General features: G+C 36.1%; 1 protein-coding gene across 1 annotated transcript in view; it reads left to right on the forward strand.

The window, feature by feature from the left end:
- Positions 1-11445: 11445 nt before the first annotated feature.
- Positions 11446-21858, forward strand: part of LOC114818880 (cadherin-13) — a gene marked incomplete at both ends in the record, with an annotated part of 115703 nt that continues 105290 nt past the window's right edge. The window contains one exon of the mRNA XM_029086690.1: positions 11446-11624. Coding sequence (XP_028942523.1) covers positions 11446-11624 — 179 coding nt within the window. The remainder of the gene's footprint in view (positions 11625-21858) is intronic.

Consider the following 21858-nt stretch of genomic DNA (forward strand, 5'->3'; position numbering starts at 1 on the left):
TACAGGAAAATCGTTTTATTCTAACTCTGTTTTCCACATCTGTAGTGATGGGCAGAATTAATAGGAGTGGTATCACCTATTTTAAGTGTCTGGGAGTTTGATATCTTTTCTGATTTAATTTCCTTCAGAGTTAATAACTTCTAAAGATGCTTCATCTCACCTTTCTTGAATATTTAACTTAGAATGGGATGAACTGCATCCAGAATTACCGGTCCCTCTCCAGTGACTATTAAGAAACTTAAAAGACTAGGTATCTGAGCCTCAAATGATTGTAACTGACTGAAGTTAATCACACTGCCTAACGCTAAACTTGTTGAACTCAGTGACTTAATTAATAACTTAATTCGGGAAAGAATATCAAAGCCCCTACTGAAAACATATACAACACACTTCAAACTTTATATATATATATGGATAGAGTTTTTTAAACCTGTGATTTATAAGATAGTTTCAGGTTTTTTTCCTTCAAAATCATAAAGCATACTCTTTCACCATCTGAATCATTTATTAAATTTGGCTATCAGTGGCTTTAAAATATAATTTAACCAAAAAGAGGATTTTCAGTACGACTGCAAAGATTTCTATATGCAGTTATTTAAATCTCAAGATAGGGAAATGGTTGAAAAACATTCCATCTTTTATTATTCTAGAAGGCTATTAGGGAATGAGTTGTTGCTGTGGACTTGACATAAAGGCTGGCCAATTCAAAGTGTAGGTTTCCAGAATAACTGATTGTGTTTATCCCTCCTTGCTATGGACTCCTTCACTGTGGGAAGCTATTGAACTTAGTTCAGAAGAATGTACGGGGAAAGGATGAATCCTTTTTAATGGAAAGGGTATCTTTCCAAGACATGCCTTATGAGCCTTTGTAAGTATTTGTTCAATACTAAGTCTGAAACCTTACAATCAAATATTCCACTTCTGTTTGTAGTTTTAACAGGAATCATAGGATGCTTTGGGTTGGAAGGGATCTTTAAAGGTCATCTAGTCCAACCCCCACTGCAGTGAGCAGGGACATCATCTTTGATATGATTTATCTGGAAAAGTGCAATGAACTTAATGTAATTCTCTGGAAGAAGAACAGGGACTAGTTGCCTAATTAATTTATTGGATCTAGTAGTGAAGTAGTTCATTACAAAATATTATCTGGGCAGGATGAATTTTAATAACTTCAACAGAGCAGACACTAAGAGACCAACTAAATAATTTACCCAGTAGTTCATCTGCGGAAGGGGGGAAAGAAAAACAAAACTCACCTAAAAAGATCCTGTATTAAGATGGAAACACTTATCCCTCAGATAAAAAACTTTCAGATGTTTAATAGATCAGATGGCTAAGACTTGACTACGAAATCAATACAAAGATGAAATGATACATTAGAATAAGTGTGTGCTCTGGTTCCTACAGATGAAACTAGAAACTATGCAAGAAGATTTACCTCCTCAGGCCTGATTCTTCTTTGATTAGCACTGCTTTTATAATATTGAAGCACTGTTGGCTTATATGGATTAATTTTGGATTGATGTAGATGATGAGAATCACAGCAACAGAATCATAGATAACAAGGATGGGTGTTTCAATTATATCCCCACTTTGTAACATGAGATTAATGTGCAACCAGTTCATGTTAGTTAAAGAGGCAAAGAATAAAGGTGAGGACTTCTAAGGTGCAGTTACTGATGAAATATATGTTGGTGTATTGTCATTATCCTATATGCATGTGAAAAAATTGATACTTTTATAAGTTGCTGGTAGCAAGAAGGAAAAGGGCCTTAAATGGAAGAGGCACAAAAAAGGCACAGATCATTCTTTCGCTTTTCTCTTTCATTTCACATATACTGAAGTGAGAAATTATGAAAGTAAAAAGGCAATAAAGGCAATGTAATGCTGTGTATATCTAACACAGATCTTCAAGGTCATTCCTGTATTCCGCAGCCTTACCTAATATAAATCTTTGTTTTAGTAGAGCTGGGCTGATTTAGATCAACAGAAATTCTGGCCCTCTGTCTCAAAAAGCGTTTTCAATCAAGGAAGATTGACCTCGCACTAAGAGATCTTATTAAAATGTAATATTATTACCTTTTAATCAGGAAGGATGCCAGTGTACCTTACTTGGACATAGAAGAGTAGTCTAAAGTGATTTCTGTAAAGTAATGACGTGTTTTTGACTAAAGCCCACTGCGACAAGGGCTATAATTACTGCCTTTCTTATAAAATATTTTTGAGAAGGCATTCAATTCCTTTACAAAAGTAAGTAATTTAAAGAATGAGATCTTCCATCTATGAAGTGTGACCCTGATCAAAACCCTATTGAAATTTGTGAAAACATTAACTTCTTAGAAAAATCTCTCTATTTTGTTATTGCTCTTGAACAAGTCATAATGCAGAGTATGCACACAGTATGCAGATTAGTTTTGTTATTACCCATTCCACACAGACTATATTTTTATGGTGTTTTTAAAAATTGGCACTTACTGTCAATACATTGCATTGCTTTTTGTTTTTTATTTTGAAACAATTTGTTGTTAGAATGAAAGGAAAAATAGTCTTCTCATTTCCTTTTTATTCTCAGAATGTTATTAGAATTTAATACACTACTGATTTAAAACCTACATTTGGCACTGATCTTTTTCATTTTCAAGAATTTTATTTAACTAGTTTCAATCCTGCCTTACAGACAGTCTTATCTTAAAGGGAAAATATGACTGACAAGCATCTCTATATTGGAACTGTTACTTCTCCATTTAAAAAACAAAACAAAATAAACCAAACTCAATAGCAGTCTGAACTCTTACATTGATTCTATCCCAGCTAAGATCTTCCCTTACAGTCCAGGGTCTCCAGTAGTCCATACTCGTGGACCCATTAAAACACATTGCTGCTTCCTCTCTACCAATGCACCCAAGTTTCCTATTGAAAGGACACTGGTGCTGTGGAAGGGTTGTGGGCTAGAAGATTGCTAGGTTACTTGGCTCCAAGAGCTGGTAAGTGCTGCTGGGTCTCCAAATTCAGCGGCTTTCATGGCTTGAAGGATAGCTGAGTGTGAACTAGGTTCCCAGTGCATAGCTGTGTTTTGTTTAATAAAGGCTAAGGGAAGAGTCTATGCTTGTTCTTGTTGCCATTCCTGTAAATATTCAGAACACTAATACTTCTTGATGGGCTTGAGGGAGACAAGGTGAAAGTGGCTTTGAAGTGAAAGACGACCAGTTCTCTCTCAGAAGTTCAAAATGCAAATAATTGACAATCCTTTTCTACTAACCTAAGTGAAGTCTCAGAAACATCTCTTTTCTTTTCTTCTTTTATCTTGATTAAGAAATCCTCCCTGCTTAGAGGTTAGGAGAAACTGGATATTAACTTATTTTTTGGGGGGAGAAAGCTAAATGATTAATCTAATTTTGTCTGGTTTATTTTCTGTCTTGATGTTTAGGGGAAGCTTTCTACCACATTCAAAAGGTAATTTCTCATGAGTATTTCTGGATATGAAATTTACATCAAGCTTTATATATTTGTATTTTAAAATTGCTCTCCATTAGCAATTTGCAATGCTCTGGACAGAACCATACCACCCAGATATACAGAGAAGAGTAGAATAATGGGAAACTATTAAAGAAAAGGTAGAGAAAAGCAAAAAGAAAATATTTGGATTATAAAACAGAGATAAGTGTAGAATATATATTTTTAGTAAGCTCTCTGCTTGGCTGTTCTTGACTATAAAGCTTGCATCTGCATTTAAACAGCTTGTATACATCTGAAATCAAATTTGAATGATTGCAGACAATTCCAATTTTACATGGGAACTGGGAAAACAGCATGGTGAATCATGCGAGTTGTAAGCCTCTCTGACAAAATGTTTCAGCTGTCAAACAGTTCAGATCAAAGGATGTGAGCAAGTCACTCTAGGCAAGAGATGTTGAGTCTCAGACTTTTTACCTTTGGTAGTTTTATAAAAGGTGAGGAAAGAACTTAGCATCCTCCATCTCCACTTGTGCAGTGATGGTCTAGAGTGTAGCTGGCTATTTTAGGCATTGACCTATCTCCTTTCAGGATTTCAGCTAGCTTTCTGGCAGGTGTTTGCCAAATCCACTTGCCATGGTGATAAGTTACATAGGGATTGTAGAAATTTCTCCATTTGAGGTTTTCAGAAATTAAGCCAATATTATTCTGTATATGAAGAATGGTCCTGCATTGTTTTTAGGGGGGATGAGTTTAATGACGTTTTTAATGCCTAATCTAGTCTTTATTTTCTGTGAATTTTCTGATTGACTACTACTAGCCAACCTTCAGAGAGAATGTGGGTCCTCTGTGTTTTCTGAGTGTGCCTAGGGCTGAATCTTACTCTTTGTATGTTGAATAGCTATTCTTTCACACATAAATCACTGTCCTGTCATATTCACCTGCTGTGAGATGTTCAATGCATATCATCATTTACATTAAACCATTTACTTCAAGAGCATGTGTTATATTGCTTTATGAATTATGTTATCTGACATAGAAGATTATGTTATGAATTGGCAGTTAGATATTAGAACAGTGGGACTTTTTATAGCTTATGGTCATGATCCAAGAAGTAATTCATGCCTTTTCTTAATAGACTTCACTGGTCAAAAGGGAAGCAGACATGGGAGTGAGACATTTTTACTGTGGATCCAAAACTTAGGCAGAATCCTAGTTAGGAAGAAATCTTTGGTGGTTTGCTTAAATCTGCAGCCTGTTCAGATCTGGAGAAAGGACATTGTTTTTTATGTAAAGCTCTATTGTTTTAAGTCCTCTTTCACTGAATTTGTAATTCTCAGTTCATCTAAAGAGGCTGTAAGTGAACAAGTGTGATGAGTTCCCCATGTCTGAGCAAGGAAAGCTTGTTTCCTGAAGGGGTAACAGTGATATTGAGTAGAACTGGGGGAGTTGTAGTAGATATAATTTGGTGAGGAGCTTCTAACAGCAGCAGAATAGTTGCTATTGCTCTTGAAGCCACAGAGGCGAAGGGCTCCAGAGCAGGGGATGGCACTGGGGGACCTTCCCTGAAACGGCAAAACCAGCTGAGGCCAAAGCGCTGGCAGAGAGGGTGCCCCAGCCCCGGCTCCCAGAGCTCCAGCGAGAGCTGCTGACACAGGGCAGCTGGCACGGCCCGGCCATTGCTGAGGCCACTGTGGCCGCACCCACACCCTTAAGTCACCCTCAGGAGGTAACCAGGGCTCTGGAAATCGAGGGTCCGGCAAACAAAGATGAAAATACAGACGAGGGCACATCCAGGGTTTTGCTGAAGGTGAGGCAGCCTGCCCCACGCATCCTGACTGCCTCTGTTACGAAAAAAAGGAGGGTAATTGCCACAGGCGATCCCATTCTGAGGGGAACAGAGGCCCCAATGTGCCGACCGGGCCCAGCCCACAGGGAAGTCTGCTGCCTCCCTGGGGCCCGGGTCAGGGACGTCACTAGGAAACTCCCTGGTCTGGTACGGCCCTCTGATCACCATCCACTGGTGCTCATGCAGGTTGGAACTGAGGAGGTAGCAGAGAAAATTCCAAAAGCAATTCCAAAAGAGAGACTTCAGGACACTGAGGCGGTTGGTTGAAGGATCGTGAGCACAGGGAGTGTTTTCCTCAGTCCCTTCAGTGGCAGGGAAGACTACTGAAAGGAACAGGAAAACACACCTGATTAACACATAACAATAGGCAGGAGGAGCTGAAAGCCATTGTGCAGCAGGATAGTTATGACTTGGTTGCCACCACAGAAACATGGTGGGATGGCTGTCATGACTGGAGTGCTGCAATGGATGGCTATAAGGTCTTCAGGAGGAATAGGCAAGGAAGGAGTGGTGGTGGGATGGCTCTCTATGTTAGTGAGTGTTTTGATTATATTATATAGAGCTTGAAGTTTGTGAATATGAAGTCGAGTGTTTAGGGTTAAGAATGAAGGGGAAGGCTAACAGGGCAGATATCCCGTTGGAGTCTGTGATAGAGCACCCAACCAGAATGTGGAGGCAAACAAAGCATTCTACAAGCGGCTGGCAAAAGTCTCACAATTGTGGGCAACTTCACCTTACTGGAAATATCTGCTGAAAATACAACACAGCAGAGGGAAAAATATCTGACTGCATTAACTGTCTATAGATAGTAGCATTTCTTAACAGTTCTTCATCTCTATTTAAGATTACTGAAGTTTTTGTGTATCAAGAGAAGTTTGTTTATTATTCATTCCACAGTTGGTAGTTCACCAGTGCATGTCTCCACTCATGGTGACTGCAATATGTTGGCAAACCCAGTATACTGATTAGTGACACAATCTAAACTCTACTTTAAAGAGTATACACATATCCTGAATGTGCCAGACATCTAAATAGACAATATTCAAAAGTCCTGCAGGGTAGAAAATTATTGCCCTTTAAAAACATAAGATATGCTAAAAGCCTGAACTCATTAATTCTTACTAAATGTCTTCTCTATTGAGCAAGACCTTCAAATTTTTAATAACACATGTAAGTTAATAACTGTAGTTGCAATTCAAATGCACTTGATTGGAACCATAATAGACCTTTCTTCTTATATTTGTTTTGCTTCCCTGGGGCTTGTTGTCTTTAAAGTACAAGATGACAGTCAAACATGTAATTAGTTATGATGAATATAGTAGTCAGAAGAGTATCCTCCTTTGCTCCACTTTCTAAAAGTTGGTGTCTTTTTTTCCTGTAGCAAATATAATGTGCTCTAGAGATATAGGTAATCCTCCTGATTTCTTCCTTTTTCATCCCATTTTTCATTCTTTGTTCTCCTCCTTTGTTAAAATAACTTTTTTTTTTTTTTTAAATATACCATTGTGCAACTGATTATCATCAGTGTATGGAGGCACATTGGAACTTGTGAAGAAGGTGGAAAAAAAACCTCATCAATCCAGTCCTGTTAATTAGGAAAGTAGACCCTTCCCTTTCTGTAGCACATGTAGAAAACTTTTAATTTACTGAACATACAGTGGAGACTTGCAAAAAGAGTGAAAATAACAGGAGAAAATTCCAGGGTGAAGGTTTGAACATTGTAGCTCTCATAAAGTTAAAATTGTTCAAGTCTTTAAACTGGAGAGTCTTTTTCTAAGGCTGTAGGCTTACGGCACTTGTTCGCATTTCATCAACTTGTAACAGGCCTCGCTTGCACTACATTCCAGTCCTTTTTGTAAACCTGGCAGCTGAATATAATAAATAAATAAATGAAAGGGGTAAGGGGTTAGTAATAAGCTCGTCCATCAGCTGAACTGCTCCAGATGTTCTCTTGGTATATTGACAGGAAAAAAAAAATAGGCACAAAACCCTAACAAACCCCAAACCAACCAAACAAACCAAAAGCAAACAAACAAACCAAAACCAAACAAACACCAGAGAAGAAAAGAAAGAAGGAAATAGAAGGGTCATTAAGAGGTAAATAACAAAATGCCAAAGAGCTTTTCCTCAAGAAACCATCTGCTCCAATCACCATGAAAATTGTGCAAGCATTGTGTTTTACTTCTTAATGCCTAAGGGGAGTTTTTTGCCAATATTTCCAAACCAGCTTACAGGCCAAATGAGCAATCAACAGATTGATAGCTGCAGCCTCTGGAGCCATGCCTTGGCTAGTGGGATATATGTCTAATCAATGAGGAACTCTGGGAGGTGCAAGTAGAGGTTTTGAGTGATTATGGTAATAGTGAAACTGCCCAGAAAGTGTGACAAATAAACCATGAATATTGAAGTACACCAGTATACCTCTACTGAGAGAAACTGCCTCAGTGAGTATCTGCACATCATCGGCAGAACTATAAAGTTGCTGATTTTGCAGACATTTCTTCCTCAGCTTGGTAACTTAATATATATTGTTTAACATGATAATATAGCAAGCTGTTGTTTTGTGGTTTGAAAGCCAGCTGCATTTGATTGATGCCAGGAATGGAAGTATTTATAAAATGAAGCTGAATTAGAAGTAGTCAGTTTATGGATCTGGGGAAATGAATCTTTTATGAAGAATAAAACTTTATGATGAAAGAGTAATACGGAGGAAGTGTGCATCTTGAATTAAACTCTTTTGGACTGGATGTATGTTGTAGAGCCTTTTAAAATAAAAATTTATGTTACTATATTTTTAGGAAAGAGATCTCTGTAAACATAATCTTTTGTGGTAGTCCAATCCTAAATGTGTGGTCACATGTGTTTTTTCTGTGAACAACTCAACTAGGATAGGGAAGTTTTTCCCTGGAAACACAGCTATCAGACTTCTCCAAAAGGTACCTGGATTGTATTTTAGGTGTTGGTTTAAAGCTGGTGTGATATCCAAGGCATCAACCACAAATACCTGCCTGTTCCAGATTTTTGTATATGCGAAGATTTTTGTTTTGTTCTAATGGAATGGAATATAGGGTAGGTATCACCGTGCTTTGAAATGAATGGACAGCATTGATCTCTGGTTAGTTTGCAAACGTGCTTGTGAGCACAAGAGTATGAAGGACATGTTCCTGAGGACAAGCCGTTCTCAGCATGGCTGCAGAACCCTAACACCAACTTTCAAATCAGTGCAAGGACTTCCTTTCAGCAGCAGTATTCAGCAGGTCCTCTAGTCATTGTAGTGATGTGAGCATACAGGTGATGTTTTAAGAGGTGTGGTTTTCTGTGTTGATGTTCATGAACAGGAAACAGATACAACCTTACATAGATTGGACTAATGTGTTGTGACATCTAAAGACAACCCCAAATTTTGTGTGTATTTTTATATCTGTTATATGAATATGTGAGAATAGAACAACTGTTACTTAAATGTAAATGCCACTTTGATGGTAGCTAGAAACCAGTATCCCAAAACTTTTGACAGAAGCAACATAGAAAAAAATGGATCTAATTCTCTACAGCTTTCCTCTTGGAGCTAGCAGCTCTATGCAAAATGAATGTAAAATTAAAAAACCGAGTTGCTGGTATTTCTTATCTGTATGTACCAAAGGGATGATTGCACAGAGCAAGATAATGTGCAGTGAGTTGAGAGGTTAAAGAGCTGCAGCTGGCAAATCAGAATCAGATTCAGCCATGGTATTATGCCAGAGTAACCAGAGATTTGGGGATTTACATCAGATCTTAAAATCTACATGTGCCTTCCACAGTCTTACAATCAGAAATATTTCAGTAGAATTGTCTAGGACAACTGTATAAATAGGATTTCTGCCTGAGTATATATTTTAATCAGTTTCTAAATCTCTGCTGAGCATCAACTCATCTAATAGATTAATAATGGTAGCAGCTGTATATTCATTTGAAATACAGTCTAATGTACTTGAGTGTAGCATCTTATTAAATTACATTTTTAGGAGAGTTGCATACTGAAACCCATTCAATTTCACTTGTACTTGGACACTCTTGAAGATTTGTCTTTACTCTTATTTATTTCACTGAAGTCTTGTGACTTAGGAGATCTTAGTGAAATGTGTTATCTAATATGAATATAAATAATCTTCTCTAAATGTGATAAATATCTAAAAAATAGTATGGTGTGTTGTACTTTTGAAAAGAGGGTGAATCTTCATTCTTCAAAACAGAAAGCTGCTTTTTTTTTTTCTCTTTCTCCTGAAGAAATCTGAAACAAAGTAGATGAAAATATCGGGGCTAGGATCACATAGCATTGGAAAACATGGCATGGTATCCAGTGGTAAGCTTCTTTTTTGAGCTATCTGACCTTTAATCACTGGTGAATAAAACCAACATGCTGTCAGATCTCTGTTATTTTTCTCAAGGGGGTAACTGCCTGAAGTAGCAGTGAAGCAAAACCTTTGAGAGTTTATATTCAAGGTCACTACAGCAAGAGGCAATACTTTGTACTCTGGGAAGTACAGCAAAAGAAAAAAGAAGAATCATACCTAAACAAGTCAGTTGTGTTTGTTTAACAGTGAACAAGGCAGTTGTTATGGCAGCCCATAAATGAAGCTGGGTTTGTTTTTACTTTTCCCACAATGTTTCTTTTTTATTTGATTTTTAAGTAATCTGTGCTTCAAGACCTTCACAAAGAATATAAACTCACTGCTTATCATTGTATATGAATGATATATATTTCTGTTTTGCAGGCACTTCCAATGTAATGTCTTGGGCCTTGTCTTTAGCAGGTGGTTTTAATCACTTGTAGCTATTTTGCCACAAAAGGCTAGATGGATACTGAGGACAGATCATATAGCCTTACAGATGTGCTAAGAAATTAAAATGTTGTATTTGAAATATTTTTCATCATGATATTTTAAAATAATACCTCCCCACTGAAAGTCAGTGGTGGAAAGAAAGGGTTAGCCACCACATGAGAATTAATCTCTAACAAAGAATTATAACTGACTTTGACATTGTGGTTCACACGTTAGATAATACGATTTCAGTGCTAAGCTACTTAAAAGTAAATTGTATAGTTAAAGGAATTTGATAAATGTTTTAGTTGGGATTTTTAGGCAAAAGAATGGATACCTTCCTAGATTCCTTGTTTGTATAGTTTGCTAATACCTTTTGCATTAATTTGTTACTTAACTTTGATTCATCATTGAAACTAGTTTGTTGATTTGATCATGACTTTTTTATTATTTGGTAGGATTTTTTCTTTGTTCACGTCAGTATTACCAGAAATACTTTAGTTTTGGTGTGATGATATATTACTGTTAGTTAGATTTAAAAAAAAAAATAATAAATAAATAATGCTTACATTTATACCAATTTATAATTGGCAACATCCCAGTCTTCCCTGTATTAACTGTGATGTAGAAGAAGAGTGAGGTTTTCCCTCTGCATGTCATTTAGGAATCTGTGCAGTCAACAGTTTTACCTTATTGCACTCTATAGCAGAACTGTGTGCTATAGGATTTTCATGTTAAAAAACAAACCTTAATCACTTGGATAGCCTGGCAATAAAGGTGTTCTGTTGGTTTTGTTTTGTTTTCTTTTTTTTTTTTTAGTTGAGGCTGATACAATAAGCTCATAAATTTGTACAAATTTACATTAGAATAATGTACGCTTTAACCATTATAAAATTTCTTATTGACAGAAAGTTTAATGTCCAACCAATTCTGAAACTGTGCAAGACTTTAAAGTGAAAATAGAGACCACTCTTATTTCAGCATTGTCATCTTCACAAAGATCCTGTAGACTTTCGATCTGTAGAATTTAAAGTGAAAAAGATAAATCTGTAGTTCATTTAGTGAAATGCAACTAATATGGATGGCAACAAAGCACACAAATATGGGGAACTTGTTAGTCACATGTCTGCTGCAAACCAGAAACACTAGCCTTTTGTTGTTGGCTCAGTAGCAAGTAAAGATAATACAAATACAATTACAAACTACATATCAGGTGAAAATACTTAGTGATCTTGATGAGATAATTATGTATTGTACACACCTGGTTCTCACATGTGAAGGCAGCATAATTTTACATGCTCTTGCTAAATGCATTCTGTTGTCTGTTCACCTTTCCTGTAGGAACGACTGTGATGCGTATGACAGCGTTTGATGCTGACGACTCTAGCACAGACAATGCTCTTCTGCGATATAACATCCTCAAACAGACACCTACCAAACCATCCCCAAACATGTTCTATATTGACCCAGAAAAGGGAGATATTGTTACAGTGGTGTCACCTGTACTGCTGGATCGTGAGGTAAGTGAATGTTTTCCTATTGCCAGTCTGACATTTTAAAGTTTGTGCCTATAATCATCTTCTGTGAGGTGAAAAGAGGTTCAGAGTATTGCAGAGGTAGCAGTTCAGATGCTCAACTCTGAAGAGTCTTTTAACAGTTTTGTTTATTTCTTTTGGCATAAGGAGTTATATGCTCTGATCAATATTATAAATCTAGTAGTTCATAACTTCTGGGCAAGGCATTTAGTGTTGGATGGTGAGAGCAAAGATCTCAGGAATAAGTGGAATTCAATTTAGAGTTACCAATTGACTGTTTGGAAATGAAAAAAAAAAAATATAAAAATCCTAATTGTGCATATAGCTTGTGACAATTTGGCGCTTTAAATACTTTTTCTAGAGGTTGGTTTGTTTGTTTTTTTTTTTTATTGAGTGGACTTAATGGACAAATTAACTTACTACCCCATAGACAAAAAATGAAAATACAAAAATAGAATAGTAAAGGACCAGGTAGTCTGCATGTGGTTTTAAGGTGAATTACCATAGTACGAAAAATCTATGTTTATTATAGATCATTAACATTATAAGAGCATAAATTGATAGCAGAGAAAGTTTAGGTATGATCATTTCATGTTCAGAAAATAATAAAGTAGAGCCAAACTGTTAAGACAAAGGTTTAGTTATCAGAATATATGTGACCTGGACACCAATACAATGATGACCCTAAGCAGTTACTCTGTAAATCACTGTTTCTTTTGATTACATAGCCCTGTGTGTTCTTAGGTCCTGCAGACAACCAAGTTTTCTTGCAGGCTGTTTCAAGTATGTGCTGATTTACTGAACTTGTCTTCTAAGTTGGTTAGATTCAGGATTGTCCTATTTTCTCAATATTCAGCACATTATTTTTCATTTTAACCAGATCAAAATGATGCCCATACCATTTCCTGTTGTAGGTGAGTAGTTTTTCCGTGGGCTTTTCCAACAGCAAATATTTGATGGATAAACCATTAAATGTAGACCATTCTACAGGTCTGGGCCTGTAGAATTTTCTTTTAGGTTTAGAGAGATTCCAATTCTTTTGTACTTGTGTGGCTGGCCACAGAATCATGCCCAAGATAAAATTTGTATGATCACTGCCTTTTTGCCTCAAGTTTCCCTTCTAAATTCATTGTTTCAGATAAAAAGCTTTATACTGTTTTCTAAAGTCAGTTTAGGTATTTTTATTCCTAATGAATAACTATTCCCCAGATTAAACCAATTTACTCAAGATTAGAAAATCAATGGAAGGGAATGAACATGACTGCTTTTCCTAGTACCTTCCAAAGGTCACTGGTGATTCATGAAATAATAATGCTGTCTCCATACAAGAAGTTCGGCCTCAATCGAATGGGTGTTATGGCTGGGTAGTATATCCTGAAAGCAGGATCTGAATTCCTCATGATTTTTAATAATAGTCAATTCAATACTTTAACTTTGAAGGTGACATGGCAAGCTGCAATCTTGTTGAAACTGCAAAGTTAATTTTGTTGTTGCTGTAAAAGCTGTTTTATGGGCCAAAATGTAGGACTGTGTAAAGTTTTAACACTAACACCAGGCATTATCTGCTGTTAAAGTCCAGTATAACATTGTCTTGTTAGGTGAAAGGCTTGGGAAAAAGGGGTTTTTTTCCATTTCTTCACAAGATGGTCTGTGTTGTGCTCTGTCATCTTTGTGGGTTAAGCCTCTTTTCCCCCCCTCTTGCTTATTTACGTCTTGTGTAGAAACTGGTAGTCATGCCTCCTTTTTTATATCTGTGGAGTTAGCCATTCATGGTCAAAGATGTAAAACTTATATTTTTAACCATAATAGCAGCTTTTAGAGACAAGCAGCCTAATGATCCTGTTCTGAACAGTTCTGAGTACCACCATAATCTTGATGCTATGTAAATAACTCATGTATTTCTGTGTTGCTCATGAAATTGAATTATTGTAGGAGAATTGTCTGCCTCAGGTGGAGAGAGACAGGCGTAACATCTGGAGGAGGAAATGTCTGTCTAGCTACTACGTAGGGAATAAGGTATCTGCATATCACCAGACTTGAAGAAGTGACTTTCAGGATGTTGGAAAGTTGGTGGGGCAGGAGAGAGTGCTATTTGCTGCTCCATTACTAGTGCCTTTTTGTTATGACAGCGTCTCTGGTGAATCTTTGTAGATATTAAATGTTTTGGCTCTTTATCACAATCTTCTATGAAGAGCATTGCAGAAACATGGGACAAAGAAACAATCTTTCCCTTGAAAGCCTTGCTGGTAGGTGTGTAACATCAGAGGATAAAACCTGTGGACAGAGACATTGAATGATGGTTGGACAGAGACTGCATGAAACAGTACTTATGAACAGGAGAGGAGTGCTTTTACTTCCTCAGTTCTTACCCATCTTTTGTTGGTATCTCAGTGGAGAATGTATTATAGTAGATGTGCATAGGGAATAGCAAGTTTTTTCATGTTTTCCATTGCTTGGAAAAAAAAAGAATTGATGTTGAACAACTCAACTGATCCTTTGGGATGATTGGGATTTGAGTCAGCAGTATTTGCAGGTAACTGGGTACACATGGTATTTATATTTGGGGCTGTGGGGGAAAGTGCATTTCTACTGGGGAATTCCACAGCTCCAGAAAGTGCAAAAATTTGTCTTCATGAATCTGATTATTCATGACTGCCAATTCAACCAGCAGCTTCTACTTGATTTTACTTAAACTTTAAATTGGATCAATTGCCTGTGATTTTTCTGGCTTTTGCTAGCTCTATTTATTTTCTATTTGAATCTTAAAAGCAAGTGACAGTCAAAAGTGGATTATTCTTAGTTGTTCCTTGTAGGTGTACTGTTTAAACTGTATTAGCCCTAGACACAAATTAAGAAAATGGATTAAAGTAAAAATTTATTTAGGATGGAGAAAAGAGAAAACTATTTCTCATAAATCATATGTATGTGCACCAGAGGTTGATGTGAACTCTTTTAAAGCATAATAAAAATCTGGTTATAATTACTCATACCTACTTTTAGTAAGTTTTACCACTGCTTGGATCTTAATGCTTTTGGGACACCTTCCATTTCATTTAAGACAAATTAACAGAATATAAGTTGTTTGGCATTTTCTTTTGGTTTTGATATTTTTTTTCATTTTAAGTATTATTTAATGTTTTTGCATCAGAGGGAACAGGAGACTGGAGATGCTGAGTTGTGGAGATATAAAGCATCTGTCAGGCTTTGCACATACTGTATAGTCCATTTTATTTTTCTATGCTTCAGCATTTTCAGAAAAGTTGCTATGGCATAGCCACAGAAATTCTTGTTTCTGTGCAAAAATTCAAAATACAGGTATTTACCCTAAAGTAAAACAAAGTTTGACCATTTAGAGAGCTCAGTTTTTTATATCAAATTGGCTATATGTAGGAGAATCTTAGCATGTATTATTAAACATCTAGGTTAATAATTTTAAGGAGATGAAAATAAAATAAACCATTTTTTTTCTGGTAATACTTTAGAATTAAAAACAAATTCTAAGTAGACACTCTTAAAATAATTAAAAAAAAAAAAGAAAGGAAAAAGGAAATAATTAACTTGTTTCTAGTGAACCTCAGCTGTGCATTTGTTTGTTCTTTTAGCTATACAGGATCAGCTCAAAATGAAGATAATTTTGTTAAATTCCTTCCAGTCTTCAAAATTTATTTTTCTGTAACTGGCATTTATTAGGTCTCCTGCTAAATTGAGAGTATGGAGATGGGAATGATCCCTGGTGTGTTAAGTGACCTCTCCTTCAAAGGCTATTCCAAAGCTCTTGGGTGCATAAGGCAGCAGAAGGAATATGTAATGTGAAAGACATCACTCTCTAGGGTTGTTTTCTTTCTTACATGGTCTAGAAACAGAAAGATCATAGGTTTTTGGGGGGTTTTTTTGAGTTGCCTGTTCACTTTCAGATCCCCAAGCTAGCTATTTTTTGGGGGTTTTTTTTAGCTTTGGTAGTAATTGAATGGGTGTTTGATTTAGCACAGATGGGTAATAGTGTGTGCTCTGGAGCTATTTCCATAGTATAGTATCACCTCCAAAAGCATTAAGCAAAAAAAGTAATTCTCTCCAGTATGCAGAAAAAGTGTATGTAGGAATCCCACAGAATAGATCCAGCAAGCTGCTGAGTGCTTTTGATTTCTATTGACATCTGCCAAGGGAAGCTGAGTGCTTCATGCCTCCAAGGAAAGACTTAGCACCATGCAGGATTTGTATTAATATACCAACGCATTTTTATTTATAATTTTTCCAGAATCAAAATTGGTTCCAAAAGTGTATGATCCTCAGTGTTTGCAGCAAAACTCAGATAATTTCTCAAAGAACATCCATTTTAATTTTCAGAAGGCAAGTAAGGACATATTTTTGAAGATTAATGTGGGCTTTTTTCTTGTGGGAGTTAGGCATCCTTGAATGTGTCAGCAATAAAGATTGAAGAGTGTTAGGGGGCAAATTATACCTCCAGATATCCATTGGAAAACACATTTTGATTCATAAATTCAGAGGAGAAGGATGTCCTCCATCAAAGTGTGTGGTCTAAATGACCTGAAATAGAGCACAACAGGGGAAGGAAAAAAAAGGGGGGAGGAGGAGGAGAAGAAGTAAAAAGGAGGAAAGAAACCTTGAGGAAATGTCCTGAATTTTGCATTTCAGGGATGAAGAGTCCACTTCAAAGTGATGCTTCCCTGCAGCAAAAGAAAAATAATACAATTCATGTGCATAAGAGGAGAAAATGCTTGTACTCTTGTAGAATCAACTCTTAAATTTCCTTTATGGGTCAGTAATTAGTTTTTCTGCTTACCCACAATACTGTTTTGCCAGTGTTACAGACCCCTCTGCTCTGCAGGGAAGTAGCTGTATGAATTGTATAAATTGTATATGACTAAAGTACTATAAGAAAGCTGCCACCACAGTTGCTTAAGTGAAATATTTACTCTACTTCTCACAGTTTGAGGAGTAATATGCTTTTGCTTTTGATAGGAACTGCTGTGCTTAATTTGAACTGAAGTTAACAAATAGTTTGAGATATCTGCTACATGCTGGACTAGATGCTGTCACAGATGTTTTTAAACACCTCAAGAAAACCAATTCAAGTATGCTGTGATTCTGAGAAACTCTGGGCTAGATTCAGTTAACTGAAATGTGTGTTCTCCAGTGAGACTGATGGTCGGTGTGCCTGCACAAGCCACACCACCATTTCAGTAAGCAAGTGCTATGTTCTGTAACCATTTGAACCAATCTTGCTGCATCAGTCTACCATTATTTGAATCCTATATACCTTTCCATCTCTTTATTACTTAGAAACATGGAGCTGAAAGCCTTATACCATAAACGATGAGAAACCTGGAGTTGCATTAGCCCATCCTGCTCATGTTTATGTGGACCGCTTGTAACAACGTAATAGCCGGCTGAGCCTCCCGCTTAACCGGATGGCTCTAAGCTTTAAACAACAACTGCAACAAAAAGCAGCGTATAACAACTAGCAAATACCCATTCCTGTCCATACACTGATGAATGACTGTACAGTAGCTGGCAATTTTTCAAGTCAACAGCAGCCCACCGATACATATTCACCAGTACACCGCTCGCATGAAGGAATGAATGCTCGCAGAAATGTTCTTTCCGGTATGCAAGCAGTTCTGCTGTGATAAGTAAATCATAGCGTTCTTGTTGATAGGGCTTAGGTTCTCTGAAGGGGTAGCAGTAGGAAATAGGAAAAGCTTGTCCATTTCTGCAGATGGACCCTACCCTCTTTATCCATATTTTCCATTTTGGAGATATGTGTCTTAAGCAGTCAATATACTTATTACTTACTCGATCTAAATGCAAATGCTGAACCAACAGTGCACTCTCATTTTTAATGAAAAGATATTAATCTTTTCAGCAAATGCATTGCACATTTGATCTTCATATTAACCTCTAAAATATTCATATTTACAGTGATGGTGAGAAAACATATACCTTGGAGCATATCAGCTCTGAGTTGGAATAATTGTATCATTTTGTCTTGTCTTCTCTGACAGAATTCCTACTTGCACACTTTTAACTTGTTTTGCAATATAGTAAATTCCATAGATGGACCTCAATTTCTATGGTTTGTGGGTTTTTTAGTGACAGATATGTCAATATTTCATATTTCTTTTCTGCTTAAAATACAAGACAAACAAGGCATTCATCTTTTTGCTATGATTCATGTATTCCTTGTACTATGATTTCTGATGCCTGTAAATGTGAGGAGAAGTGGGTCTTTGGTCAGAGAAAAGTGGTGGGTCTTCAGCCTCTTTTCAGAGATTATTTAATAGTCCATTTTATCTCAAATATTAGAAACATAGTAAAATGGGAAGAAAGATACAAAGTGCTTGTTAGTGAGGTGTAAACTCGTATTTAAAGTTAAATTTATGATGAACTTTGCAGCATTTGGGCTTAAATATCTTCAGAGAGAATCTCATTTTACTGGATGAACCAGTAATTCTTAGTTTGATTCCTGTTATGTTTTTGATGAGAAAGCTTATTAACTCATTCTTTTGTAGGGCCAAGGAATGTGACTACAGAAGGTAGAAGTGAGTCTCTATTGATTAATCCCAGTACACCCTGTTTTTTTGGCAAATATCCCTAGTTTCCAGACATGTTTTGCTGTCTGGATAAGATGAACTACATCAATACTTTCAGAATGCTCAGTGCTTAAGAGAGCAAAAAGGAAAATATCTGGAAATGGTCAGTTTCCAACCAGCATGACTCAAGTAGAGTTAGTACTGAAAAGTAAATGGAATTACTTCAATGTAAGTATAGGAATAATTACTTAGCTGTACCAGAGCTGTAGCTCAGAGTGCTTGGAACTCTACAAGAGTCACCCCAGAGATGCTTCAAGATAGGAAGTTTTGTGTGCATTAATATGAAAATCAATCGCTATTCTTTCTTTTCTCAAAATACAATAAAGCTTTGGGAACTGAGCAATGAACAACTCTACCTTTTGTCAAGAACAGTATCAAATATAGCTAATATACTTGTGACTGTAGTGAACACCTAACCCTAATGCTGTTGGCAACTCATCAAGCTTATATGCATCTGTGTGCTCTGTTAACACCTTGGCAAGGGAGAGAATTAGCCAGTGCCAGAAATTAGGTTTACACACTGGTCATCTTTCCAAGAGAAGAAAAAAGAAAACCCTTAGATTAATGTTTAATACCAAAAAGGGGAAAATAATCTAGCTATAAAACTGTGGTTTGGGTCCAGATTCCTTAACCCATTTTTTTAAACATAAAAAAGATATTGTTGAATACATATATGGTTATTTTTAGTGTTCAGCTAGTGTAATTCAGATTTCCCAGTGCTGTTAGTGTGGGATAATTCCTCTGGCGTCAATGGGATGTTACTTTTGATTCCCCAAATGCCAATCAGATAACGGATTCATCTTTCTCATTTCATTTTCCCTTTCTTTTTGTTTTCTAATGACTTTCTATTTTTAGAGTGTGTGTCGCAAAAATTATTTCAAATATGCTGTTTTGTAGGAGATTTTATCTTAATACCATCAATGAGAAAATTCTTTCTCTCCAAATTCTGCCTAATTGTACCTATCCTTTGTGCTGGAGTGTCTAATTACAAAAAACTTGAATTAAAATGTGAGTGGAATTTTTTTTCACCATTTACCCTTGTTATAATTGTATTCTTTTGGGTTCTGTGAAGTATTAGGTAGCATTTCCCTATTTATTTGTGTCAACATCCCATAGTCCTCAGTCTGTACTATTAAGTTATATAAAACTCTATTCAAGGTTAAAAAAACCCTCTTAGACTATATGAATAACATCAGTTTTTAGTTTTCTGTTTATATACTCAGTAAATCAAGTAAAAGGTAATCTGAGAAGGCAAAATGTGAATGATGTTTGTATATTTGATTGAATTATACCTTTTAGTTCTTGGAATGGATAAACACAGATAAATACACAGAAATAGCCTGAAGAAACATCCCTTCGAAGACACCTGGAGATGGATAAATTGTTGAATTTAGCACGTATAAGTATGAAGAGTCATGTTAACCAAATTCTCCTGTTTCTCTTTTGGCCTAGAGAATCCACTGGTGTTTCACTTGTAACACATTAGTGTAACTTTTTGCCGATTTTTCATTTTTTGTATATTAAGCAAAGTGCAAAAATTGAAATCTTAATTAAAATATAGCTGGAACATCCCAGAGAGACTAGTGACAGCCTTTGAATCTGTTTTCAGTTGTCAATGTTGGACATTACATCCATATTATGTCTATATAAACATTTTCAAAGCTCAAAATCTAAAGCATAAATGAAGTCATTCAATCATGTGGTTGATTACTGTAGAATTACAGAATTTCAATTTACCACAGAAGGGCTAGCCTTTTCATTGTATAAGTTATAGACTTTTTTATATGGCTATGAAAGTTCCCTAAATTATTGATTTTTCCTTGGTGAAAGATCACTGAATTATCTATCAGTGATCAAAACGCCACCGTTTATGCATATAATTCAGTTTGCTGATTACTTTTTACAATTTACTTTTGACGTATTTCATTTCATCTGTCTTGTGTCATGGATTTTTTTTTTCTTGTTGTTAAGGCAAACTCAATTTCCTTCGAGAGGAAATCCATAAAGCATCATTGTCCCTGCAGAACAAGTATAAGTTGACTCCTTCAAGACCGTATATAAGTCACTCTTAAGGGAAGATATTGCTCCCTCAGAAAAGTGATTTGTAAACACTCTAAGTTTGTGCCATATTATATTACTGTCTTTAAATAGATACCTCCATCTAAAATATGAATTCTGCCTTGTAGGTTGATGGTACCATGGAACAGTATTTATGAATGCTGACTTTTCTTTTTTGACATACAATATATGATGACGTCAGACCATGTTGCCTGACACTGCTCATTTAATTATTTTTAGAATACTGGACCGCAACCTGCCCTAGATAAGATGTTATTTTCAACATAAGAATTGGATATCTTTACCACTTTAATTTTTCTTTATAGTATTCATGTTAGGATGTTGCCTTGCATAAAGTTTGAAAGTACACTTAGATGGGCCAGGCAACATATATGCTACTGATGAAATGCATGGCAGTGCTGGTAGGGGAGGAGAGTTACAGTCTTTGAAATTGGGGACAATTCCACTGGCAATCATGAAAATATTTCAGCTTTAAGGGACTGCAACAGGAAAGAGACCCTAGAATCTGGCCTTTGCTTCTGCAGGGAAGAGGAGGGGAAGTAAATTTTATTCCAAATGTATTTCAATTTAATAAACATCTGTCATGTATATTTAAAACTGCCATTTGAGGATTGTAATTATATCATCTGAAAATAAGTCCTCCTCAAAAGAGAATTGAAGTGACAGGCTGAAGAAAATGAAACATGACGTTGCTCGTTCTCCTTTCATCCTAGAGTTAAAATTTAAATTAATTTTCTTCTTCTTGTCAGAAAGTATTTTAATTGGAAATTATTTTTGATTGCAGTTTTCAGAGAGGAATGGGATTCTTCTAGTGTGTGTGTATAGAGGTTGTTCAGTGTCTCTATAAAATTTTACTAAATTAATAATTTGCAGGTATTTTACAGCTGTACTGGTAATTTTTTTTTTTTTAAAAAGGGTAAAAAATTAACAAACATGGGATAAATGTAACGATTTTTTACCTTTTTTTGTTCCTCAGCACCTTTGTATACAGCTCTGTTGTGTTTGTTGCTATAGTTACCTGCTTTCTGGGAGAAATGAATATTTGATATTAGAAGTAACTAGACTACAAAAATTAGATATACTGCTTCAGTTCAATTTAGGTTTATCACTTTTTTTTTTTCCTCAGCTGTGTTTCCTTTAAAAATGTTGAAGGGAAGTTATGGAGCCATATTCTTATGGGAGGTAGAAGTCTCTATAGCCTTGTAAGTTCATTCACACTCATTCCACAGTCCTCTGATGATCTCAAAGATCCTAATTAAATTTTCTTCCCGTATACTTTCATTTGCAGCTTTCAGACCTCCTATAATAGGGGTTTTTGCTATTAATATCTTAATCTCAGTATCACAGAGGACAGTGGTAGTCATGCTATGACCATCAGATAGCGGATTTCTGTGCTGAAACAGAATGAAACGGACTATAAGGAATCAAATATAGGTGTTTGGCCTAATATCTCACTTTGTATTATTTCTGGTTTGGCATAATGCTTTTTTGACTCCTGATCCAGCTTTCACCAGACAGTGAAGCACCAG

This window comes from Antrostomus carolinensis, unplaced genomic scaffold (genome assembly GCF_000700745.2).
Source record: "Antrostomus carolinensis isolate BGI_N321 unplaced genomic scaffold, ASM70074v2 scaffold7699, whole genome shotgun sequence".
NCBI lineage: Eukaryota > Metazoa > Chordata > Aves > Caprimulgiformes > Caprimulgidae > Antrostomus > Antrostomus carolinensis.